General features: G+C 51.3%; 1 protein-coding gene across 1 annotated transcript; it reads right to left on the bottom strand.

Annotated features, from left to right (window-relative positions):
- Window positions 1-2,878: 2,878 nt before the first annotated feature.
- TMEM217B (transmembrane protein 217B) lies at window positions 2,879-3,433 on the bottom strand. Its single transcript, XM_056137338.1, has one exon. It carries the CDS (start codon window positions 3,431-3,433, stop codon window positions 2,879-2,881), a length of 555 nt encoding a protein of 184 aa, XP_055993313.1.
- Window positions 3,434-11,278: the final 7,845 nt, after the last annotated feature.

Below are 11,278 nucleotides of genomic sequence, written 5' to 3'. Positions count from 1 at the left end.
CTCAACATACTTGGCTCTGATTCTCCCACTCTTGGCTGAGTCGCTCCTCGGAGATTTGTGTGAATTGGTTGTGGTGCTCACACGTGTGTGCGTGTGTGTGTGTGTGTGTATGTGTGTGTGGTGGAGGTTGAGGGGGCCTTACTTCTGGCCATGGGGCTTTGTGCGATATTCTTTTAGTGCTTGCCACAGTGCCATGCAGCCAGAAATCACTTGTGACCCTAAGAACAAATGACAGCTAAACTCCCCTTCCGACAGAAGGCTCCCCGTGAGCCAGTACCCATGAAAGCTCTCGATGCTGGGTGGGTTGTTTTGAAATAGGGGCTCGGAGGCCGGAGAGACAGTGCGGTGGGCAGGCACTTGCCTTGCACGCGGCTGACCTAGATTCAATCCCGTGTGGTCCCCGAGCGCCGTCGGGTGTGGTGGTGAGAGCACAGGGGTGAGGTGCTTGCTTTGGACCCCTGCGGTATGGCCGGTTCCCCAGCACCATGTGGGGAGGCTGGGCAGAGCAGGATCAGGAGCAAGCCCCCGGCATCTTGTGACCCACCCCACCCTCCCAGCCACCACCACCCCAGATCACGGTCACGGTCCTCCCGTTGTTCATCAATTTGCTCGAGCAGGCCCAGTAATGTCTCCATCCTGACACTTGTTGTTACTGTGTTTGGCATATCGAATACGTCATGGGTAGCTTGCCTTGCTTTGCTGTGCGGGCGAGATACTCTCGGTAGCTTGCCGGGCTCTCCGAGAGGGGCAGAGGAATCGAACTCGGGTCGACCATATTGGATGCATGCAAGGCAAACGCCCTACCACTGTGCTATCACTCCAGCCCAACACCCCTCCCCCCCCCAGATAAATACATAAATAAATAAATAATGGTCAAGGGTCAGAGAAAGGGCTCACAGAACTGCACAGGTACTTCCCTGCGGGAGCCCCCTCAGACCCTCCCCCATCACCCCCACGGGCTCTCCCAAATCCCCACCTGATTCCCAGCTGGAAGGAGCCCTGGGGTGTGGCTCAAAACAGACAAAACAGTGCTTGAACAGAGAAACAACAAAGGACACTGCATAAGTCAGGGCCATCGCTGACCTTGGAGCACATTTGCAATCCTGGGAGATGTTTTGTTTATCATGGGGGGGAAGGGTATGGGGTACAGGGGGAGCATGAGGGGGTGAGGTTTCTCCTAGCCTTTCCTGGGTGGAGGTTAAGGATGCGGCCAAACTTTCCTACAAGACAGAATTATCCGGTCATGGAATGCCTTTAAATTGAGAAACCTGGGGCCAGGATAATAGCACAGCAAGGAGGGCTTGCTTTGCACACGGCGCCCTGGGTTTGATCTCTGAAATCCTAGATGGCCTCTTGAGCACTGCCAGGAGTGATTCCAGAGCACAGAGTCCTGAGCGTCACTGGGTGTGGCCTCAAGACAAAACAAAACAAAACAAAACAAAAACAAATTGAGAAATCCTGGAACGTGGCAGTGCCAGGGATGGAATCGAGGGCCTCACACATGCGAGGCAGAGCCTGAACCGGACTCAACTGCTAAGCCCTAGTCCCGGGGCCGCCTTAGATGGGCATTCTTCTTGCGTGCAGGGACCAGCAGGAGGGGAGCAGAGTGGCATGAAACGGGCAAGGGGCTCTCATGGGCGAGACACAGGAGGTGAACGAGACTCCAGATTCTTGTTCTCTCCAATATACTCGTCAGAGGTCAGCCACAAGCAGCTCGAGAGACCGAAGGTCATTCAAATGGAATGAAACTGGACTTGGAATTCCTGGCTTGCTCTTCAAGCCCGTGTTCTTCCTGAACACGTATCTGGCCTCTGTCTCTAAATTCCTCTCCTTGTCTTCTTCCACTCTGGGGGAGCCTGTGTTCTCTCTTGAACACATACTTCCTCTCTCTCTCTCTCTCTCCCCTCACATATTTTGTGCTTATTTTTGGTTTTGGATATGCCCCAAACAGTAACAACAAGTCTCACAATTTCTTGTGAGACATTATTGGTGTCCGCTCGAGCAAATCGATGAACGACGGGAAGACAGTGCTACAGTGCTTTGGGCCACACCCCGCAGTGCTTGGGACTTCCTCTTGGCTCTGTGCTCAGGGATCGCTGCTAGTGGTGCTCAGGAGGAGGGCGCATATGGGATGCCGGAGATCAAACCCAGGTCTGCTGGATGTAAAGCCAACGCCCTCCCCTGTACTCCAGTCCCTGCCCTCACATCTTTCTTTCCTTTTTTTCTTTTTCTTTTTTTCCCCTTCACTTTTTGGGTCACACCTGGTGATGCTCAGGGGTACTCCTGCCTTTGCACTCAGGAATTACCCCTGGCGGTGCTCATGGGACCATATGGGATGCTGGGAATCGAACCCAGGTGAGCCGCATGCAAGGCAAACGCCCTCTCCGCTGTGCTATTGCTCCAGCCCCATTCATATTTCTAAATAAATTCAGTTCAGTAAGAACTACCTTGCTCCACACAAAATAAAGACAGAAATTTAGATTCCTGGACAGCAAAAGCCACACTCGCAGGGCTCAATGGCACAGTCACAGAAAATTTCCGTGAGCAAAACAAAGTTTTATTGGACAGCCCTGTCCCACCAAGGTCAACGCTAAGAGAAAGGCTAGCTTAGAGGAACGGCGAGAGGAGGGCTCCGGTGAGCTCCAGGACCCGGCTGCTGGGGAAGTCGCAGACCGCCTGTGAGAGGCAGGGGGAAGTTCAAGGCGAACAGGAGTCTCTGATACACGGGCACGGACCCATGCAACTCGCTCGCCCCGCAAGAATCCTTGGCTCCTAGGCACACGGCCCAATCACCCCCAAAGGGCAGCAGGGGCCAGAACAGGCCCGGGGTCCCGGGATGCCACTGCCGGAGTACTGCCCCTGCTCTGCTCGGCGCGGGTCAGGGCAGCCGGTGTTGGTACACTGGTCCCGTCCTGAGCATGGAGCGCCCTTGAGTCATGCTGCCCGAGGAGTAGCAGTAGCGGGCCACGCGGACCTGGGTCTTGGCTTCCTGGTAGAGGCTCAGCATGTACCTGAGGATGAAGGGCAGTGCCAGGAAGTGGAGGAGCATGCGCAGTATCTGGAAGGTGAACTTGAGGTAAACGAGTTCCTTGAACTGATTCTTGATGATCCCTTTGGCCAGCATCCCCAGGGAGAAGGAAAGGAGCTCGTAGATGACGATCCATCCGCTGTAGACCGCCAGGCCCACATAGCTTTTGGTGTGGAGGCAATAGAGGAAGAAGGCGCTGGTGCTCAAGGTGATGGAGGAGAGGAAGATACTGATAAAGACCTCCTGGGCCAGGATCCAGTTGACTGTTTTGGACTGCACCTCCCAAAAGAGACTGAACCGAAGCATATATCTAATCCACACCGTCTGGTTCATGTCGAATACGAAGAGCTGGATAGTATTGAGGACCGTGAAGATGCCAGATGTGAAGGAGATTATCCTGTTCATCTTGTGCTTGTCTCACCAGTGTGTTTCCTGCAGGGAAGAAAGGACGTGGCCTGCATGGGGCTGGAGCGATAGCACAGCGGGTACGGCGTTTGCCTTGCACGCGGCTGACCCGGGTTCAATTCCCAGCATCCCATATGGTCCCCCGAGCACTGCCAGGAATAATTTCTGAGTGCAGAGCCAGGAGTAACCCCCAAGCATCGCCGGGTGTGACCCAAAAGAGCAAAAAAAAAAAGAAAAAAGAAAGAAAGGACGCTGCCTGCAACAGCACGGCGAGGCGACAGAGCAGCCAGCCAGAGTCCCCACACCTGAAAGTGGCTGACAGTTAAGGGACAGTGGGCCCACTCCCTGCTGTGGCCTGGCCAGCTGTTGCTGGTCCCATTCATGGGAAGGGAGTGGTCCATCCCCAGAGGCATGTTCCAGGCAGCGCCCAGCAGGCTGCGTGGTGCCCATCGAGCCTAGAGGTAGCTCAAAGGGTGACCCCATGGATGTCAGGCTGTGGGGTGGGGAGGGACCTTTATCTGGAATAATGAGAAATTATGAGGGTTCTGGGCCCCTGAACAGGGTTCTCGGACCCTGTTGCAGTGCGAGTGTGCAAGTGTGTGCACAGGCTTGCTCACGCCCAGGAGCTTGGGCACCAAGCAGGTGTTGGGGGATTCAGCGGCTCCAGACCCCACAGGCTCCGGGCTCAACCGCTCAAGACTGGCCCGTGGTCACTTGTGCTTTGGCTCAACCAGTTCCAGACGGGATCTTCCCAAGACCCCCTCTTCCAGCTGGACTAACTTGCTGGAGTGTCTGCGAAGCCCACGAGACCCTTTTCTTCAGGGGTCACTGATTTATCCTGAAGAGCACAGGAGGGTAAGAGAGGGTGCAGGGCTGCCCGCTGTGGGCTCCACTCTTTCTGCACCTCTTCCTTTCTTTTCTGTTTTATAAATATATTCACTTGTTGGTTGGTTTGATGCCACCCCGTCCGCTGGCAGAATCCAGGGCTCACATACTCAGATCCTCCCGAACGGATGCCAGGGACCCATCCCCTAGTCCTGCTTTATTATCTCACCTGTCCTCTCGGTTTGGTTTGGTTTCTAAGGATATTTTATTTCCCCCTATCTTTTTCTTTTGTGGCAAGGGGTTTGAGCCATACCCAGAGATGCTCAGGGCTCACTTCTGGTTCTACACTCAGGGGTCACTCCTGCTGGTGCCTGGGGGCTGAATGGGATGCTGGGTATCCAACCCGGGCAACCCGTGTGCCCGGCAGAAGCCCTCCTCGCTGTGCTGTCTCTCTGGCCCGCTCTCTTAGAATTTTTATGTACTTGTGTTGTGTTGCTGTTGTCATATCTGGGCTGCACGTGTGGTCGTGTCACTGGGGATCACAAGACGTAGAGCTGGCAGAAGCACTCAGAGGTGGGGGGCGGTGCCAGGGATTGAACTCAGAGTGCAACACGCTGAGCCCCCTGCTGGGTCCTCCCATCGGGAGGCCTCGTTACTCAGGGATGATGGAGCCCACCCCCGCTCCCCACAGCCACCCTGAGTAGCTCCCAGGTCACCTCACCCACACAATGAGAAGGTGTCCTTAGGGTTCTCCACACTGAGGGAACTCCAAGGCTTTGGGGAGCCGTGAGCCAGCACCTGCGGGTAAAGACAGAAAAATGCATCTGGGAACTGCAGTCACCTGGAAGTTTGCACCCCAAGACTGTGTCTCTTGTGAGTTACAGGAGGGCAGCTTCTCTCAGCTCTTTGAAGTCAGAAAACTAGGGGCTGGAGCGATAGCACAGCGGGTAGGGCGTTTGCCTTGTACGCGGCCGACCTGGGTTCGATTCCCAGCATCCCATATGGTCCCCTGAGCACCTCCAGGGGTAATTTCTGAGTGCAGAGCCAGGAGTAATCCCTCTGCATCACCAGGTGTGACCCAAAAAGAAAAAAAAAAAGAAGAAAAAGAAAACTAGAGTCTTCTCAAGACCTTGGAGTCATTCCTGCCCCCAGCCCCTTCCTCACCGCAGCTTCCTATACCTCGAGCGTCACCCGCTCCCCAGTCCCTGGGAATGGAGCTCTGGTCCCTGGCCGCGGCTGGTGGTCTGACTGTGGAGGGGGCTTGTGGCAGCAGCGTTTCCCCTGGGACGTGGTGTTTGGGATGCCCAGACCTTATGCCATCCCATTTTCTGGACTTCCCGCCTTTGTCTCCCCTTTATCATTGTTGTTGAGGTGACCTGTGGGGTGGGGGGGTCACACCCACTTCGTTGTGGTGCCCACACAGTAGGCTGTTGTCCCCTGGAGAAGGGTGTCAACCAGGACTCCTGCTGAGTGCCATGGAGATGGCGCTAGGTGTGTGGGGGCAGTGAGGATTCTGCTACCTTAGTGACCCGAGCGCACTGGCTGTATTTTGCTCTGCAGGAAATGTATGAGATAAGTTGTGGGGAGTGATAGAGGTCCTCGATGTGCAGGAGTGAGAATCAGGGAGGCTTTCTGGAGGCAGTGACCAGATATACAAGGAAGAGAGCGGGTCTTCACCCTTGGGAGTGAAGGGAGTAGCGGGGCACAGGGATGGGCTAAAGCCATTTGGTTTGTTTCGCTGGGCTTTTTTTCGGTGGGATGTGGGGGTGGTGATGTTTGGGCCACACCTGGTGATGCTCGGGGTTACTCCTGGCTCGGCACTCAGGAATCACACCTGGCGGGCTCGGGAACCAAATGGGATGCCGGGATCCAACCTGGGTCAGCTGGGCATACGGCGAGTGCTGAGTCCTCTGTAGTATCACCCGGTCCTCTGAAGCAAGATAGCTTTTGTTGAAACTGATTTTTTTTTCTTTTTGGGTCACCCTTGGCGATGCACAGGGGTTACTCCTGGCTCTGCACTCAGGAATCACTCCTGGTGGTGCTCAGGGGACCATATGGGATGCTGGGAATCGAACCCAGGTCGGTTGCGTGCAAGGCAAATGCCCTACCCGCTATGCTATCACTCCAGGTCCAAAACTGATTTTAGAAGATGTGAGAAGTGTGTGTGTTTGAGAGACCCCAGGCTTCTCAGAGTGGACACAGGCAAGCAGAGAAGCAGAAACACAAGCAGGCAGGATTTGTATTCAAGGGAGAACACAGGCTTAAAGAGCAGCCCGGGATGAGGGTGTGTGTGTGTGTGTGTGTGTGTGTGTGTGTGTCTGTCTGTCTGTCTGTCTGTGTCTCTGTGTATGTCTGTACCTGTCTGTGTGCTTGTGTCTGTGTCTGTGTGCCAGTTTGTATCTGTGTGTGTTTGTATGTGTCTGTGTCTGTGTGTGTCTGTATGTGTTCGTGTGTGTCTCTGTGTATATACCTGTGTGTGTGACTGTGTGTGTGTGTGTGTGTTATGATGATGATCTGATCCATATTTTAGAAACCCTTTTTAGGGGTGGAGACACAGTGCAGTGGAAGAGTGCTTGCCTTGTATGCAGATTCCATCCCGGTCAACACAGGTGCCCCAGGCCCCATCAGCAGTGATCCCTGAGCACAGAGCCAGAGGTAAGCCCAGAGCACAGGTATGCCCCCAAAACTAAAAGAAAAAGAAAAACAGAAAAAAAATCTTTTTTTTAGGCTATGGATGTGGCCTCCCACATTGTACATGCAAGGCCCTGGCTCTCATCCATGCACTGCAAAAAATTAAAAACTGACGGGCTTTGCATTAGGCTACCAGCGCTGGGCCACCATAGGTGGGAAAAGGTGTCGTCCCTTTGCCTATTCCTCCTGGCGACCCAGTGGCTGCCGTCTTCCAGAGGCAATTGTACAGACGGGTACAGGCCAGCAGTGACAAGACACGCAGGGCCTCATGGGATGGTGGCGGAGCCCTTGTCCTCCCCCGCCCCAACAGACCCTGAGTCACCGCCCACAAACCGCCCCTCTGGGTCCTTAATTAAGCTGCTTAATGGCCGTGATCCCAGAGACACACCAGCAAATCGAATCTCGGAACCCAGCAGCTTTTGGCAGAAATCCCTCCTCGAGCGGGCACCAGTAATCCACCAGAAATCCCTCCAGACTTAATTATTAAAATTTCAGATTCCAAATCGTGTGGCCGCAATTGCTATTCTTATGCTATTCATAATCATCAATAGAAAACAAATCGTCTAATGTTGCCTTTTCAGCAGATCTGAGTGTTGGGGTAAAATCTCAAATAATAATGGTGGGTCTGGTGTCGAAATATTGAATGTAATCAAAGTAGAGAGAGAGAGTAATGTGGAAATCATCTGCCACACAGGTAGGGGGAGGGTAGGGATGGGTGTGGTATACTGGGGTTTTCGGTGGTGGAAAACGTGCATTGGTGGAGGGTGTTTCATCATTGTATGACCGAGACTTAAGCCTGAAAACTCTGTAATTGTGCTCATGGTGATTCAATAAATAAATTTATTAAAAGAAAATGGAAAAGTCACGGCCTGGGAGAGAGACCCAAGGGCTGAGCACAGGGTGCAGGATTCATAGGGCGATGGGGGGGAGACCTGGCTCAGTTCCTAGCATTACGTGTCCCACACCAGCTGTGCCCGACTCGCCACTGTCCCCAGAAAAGCAACCATGGAGACTCTCGCTGCCGCCTAAGCCATGGACCAGCAGGCAGCAGACCGGCCTGCTAAACTGCCCTTCCCCATTGGCCGACCACCTGGGGCACAGAGGGCGCCTGAGGCTTTGACTCTGGAGCAGAACCTTGTTGAACAGATGCTCTGGATTGGTTGTTGTGGCCTGGGTTTTTTTTGGTTTTGGGGACACACCAAATGTTGCTCAGGGGTTACTCCTGGTTCTGCACTCAGCAATCACTCCTGGCGGTGCTTGGTGACTCGGGCATTCTGGGGATCAAACCAGGGTCGGCTGTGTACAAGTCCAACACCCTACTCTCTGTGCTATTGCTCCAGCCCTGGCAGTGGTTTTGTTGTTGTTTGGTTGTTTTTTCTGTTTTTATTTTTTTTTTAATTGTGGGCCACACTTGGCGATGCTCAGGGGTTACTCCTGGCTGTGCACACAGGAATCCCTCCTGGTGGTGTTAGGGGACCATCTGGAATGCTGGGGATGGAACCTGATTCAGCTGAATGCAAGGCAAATGCCCTCCCCGCCATACTATGTTCCAGCCCTGGCAGTGTTTTTGATTTAAAAATAAAAATGAGAATAAAAATGAAGGCAAATGTATCATCCCACTGACTTCGGTCCTCTGCTCTTTCCGCTGAGAAATCAGCTGCTGTTCTTACTGGGATTCCCTTCATCCAGGAGTCTTTTCTCTTGCTGCTTTCAAGGTTTCTGCCTTAGGCAGAAAAGACAGAGCAGGGCTTAAAGTGCTTGTCTTGCATGTAGCCAACCCCAGTTTAATCCCTGGCACTGTGCAGGGTCCCCTAAGCACAGAGCCAGGAGTAAGCCCTGAGCACCGCTGGGCATAGTCCAACACTCCCAAAATAATAACAATAAAGATTTTTTGTTTGTTTTTTCTTGGATTTTTAAAAAAAATTAAAGAACCATGATTTACAAAGTTATTGGTAGTTGAGTTTTAGGCATACAATGTTTGTGTTGTTTTTTTTTTAAATTTTATTGAACCACCGTGAGATAGTTACAAGCTTTCATGTTTGGGTTACAATCACACAATGATCAAACATCCATCCCTCCACCAGTGCACATTCCTCACCACCAATATCCCTGGTATAACCCCCCTTTCCCACCCTCCCTCTTCCTCCGTGGCAGATATGATTCCCCATAATCTCTCTCTACTTTTGGGCATTGTGGTTTGCAACACAGCCGCTGAGAGGTTACTAAGTTTGGTCCTTTATCTATTTTTTGCCCACGTCTCCCGTTAGGGATACAATGTTTCAACACCAATCCTGCCAAAGTGTCAGTTTCTCTCCAGAATTCCCTCATTCCCTGCCCCACCTGGCATCCCCCACCCCACACCCTGACAGGCACATCCACTATGTTGCTGGGGGGGGGGGGTCTTCTACAGTTAGTCTTTGTTCTTTTCTTTTTCTCTTAAATTTATTTTTTTTTAAATGAAAGCATAGTGATGTACAAAGTTATTCATAGTTGAGGTTCAGACAAGGATTTTCTTCTTTTTGGTCTTTGGGACACACCCAGTGGTGCTCAACGTTTACTCCTGGCTCTGCAGTCTTGGTGGGGCTCAGGGGACCACAAAAACAACAAAAAGAACAAGTTACTTCTCTTCCGAGGCTTGTGCATTGTTCCCATGTAATGTCTGTTTGTAACTCCCGACCCAAACTGGAGTGTGTTGAGTTTCCAAGGCATGTAACTTGGTGTTTTTCAATACATTTGGAAAGTTTTTAGCCATTCTTTCTTTAAGTATTTTCCTGGGGGACAGAGAGGTGGCCACACCTGGACACGCTCAGGGCTATGCCTGGTTCTCTGCTCAGGTATCACTTTTTATTTCAATCTTCCTTGCTTTCAAGGTTGCAGGATTTTCTTTGTGTTGTTTGAGAAAGTCCTTACAAATCTAAGAGTTGATTATTCTGCGGCACAAGGATAGTTACAAGCATCTCTGGCCAAATCAAGATGCTGAAATCCACCCCTGGCTTCTACATACCTTTTGGGGTGGGACTGTTGATAAAATGGCCCCAAAGAAATTGAGCATTAAATTCAAAATTAACTCTTCTGAGCAGGGGTTGTCCTGTGCTTGACAACCTTTTTTTTTTTTTTTAAATAAAGATTCACAAGATCACAAGCATCCTGTTGTTCGTCAATTTCCTCGAGCAGGCACCAGTAACGTCTCCTTCGTCCTAGCCCTGAGATTTTAAAAGAGCCATTCCAATGCTCTTTCAGGATTAGGAGAATGAGACCCATCATTCTCAAAAATAAAGATTAATTAGCATTATTTTAGTTTTTCAGACACAGTGGAATGTGCCTCTAGGGTTAGCACGTAAGGAAATTTATTGGTCACACGGTGTTTTACTGTCACCCGCTCTTTCTAAATGGGCTTCACTGGGCTGATTTGGATCTTAGGGGAACATACGTGGTGCCAACAACAAAGCCAGGATTGAGCTGCATGCACTGTATTTTATTCCTGGCCTATCAAGTAGTTTTATGATTTTGTTTTTCTTTTTCTTTTTGGGTAACACTTGGCGATGCACAGTGGTTACTCCTGGCTCTGCACTCAGGAGTTACTCCTGGCGGTGCTCAGGGGACCATATGGGATGCTGGGAATCGAACCTGGGTCGGCCGCGTGCAAGGCAAATGCCCTACCCGCTGTCCTATCTCTCCAGCCCCAGTTTTATGATCTTTCTTCTTCTCTCTTTTCCTTTCGATACTCCTGTTTGGCATATATTGGTTGTTGTACTGAATTTGAAAGTCTTGTTTTTCTAGGTTTTGCTCATTTTTCATCCTTTTTTCCCCTCTCTGTTCTCTAGATTTATTACTTCTCTTCCTCTTCAATTCACTAATTCTAACAGTTCATATCTACCATTGAGCCTTTCATGAATTTTTCTTTTTCTTTTTTTCCCCTTTTTGTCTTTTTAGTTCATAACTGGCTCAGGGTTGGGTTTTTTCTTTTGTTTGTTTGTTTGTCTTTTTTTGGGTCAGTGTTACTCCTGGCTCTGCAGTCGGGAATCACTCCAGGTGGTGCTTGGGGACCGTCTGGGATGCCAGAGATCGAACTCAGGTCAGCTGTGTATAAGGCAAATGCCTGCCCCGCTGGACTGTCACTCTGGCCCCCAACTTTTTATTTCCATTATGGGTACTTTCCTGCTCCAGAATTTCCCTTTGGTTCTGTCGTTGTTGTTTCAGGACTCACATCTGGTGGTGGTCCAAAAGTGCAGGAGATGTTTGGGGTCCACCAGGACCACTCCTGGCACTGCTCAGGGCTCCTGTGGGGCAGGGATAAACCCAGTTACGCCTGCATTCTGTGATCCCTCT

This window comes from Sorex fumeus, unplaced genomic scaffold, assembly GCF_029834395.1.
Source record: "Sorex fumeus unplaced genomic scaffold, SorFum_2.1 ptg000123l, whole genome shotgun sequence".
NCBI classification, from domain to species: Eukaryota; Metazoa; Chordata; class Mammalia; order Eulipotyphla; family Soricidae; genus Sorex; species Sorex fumeus.
This window is presented reverse-complemented; position numbering and strand designations above follow the sequence as displayed.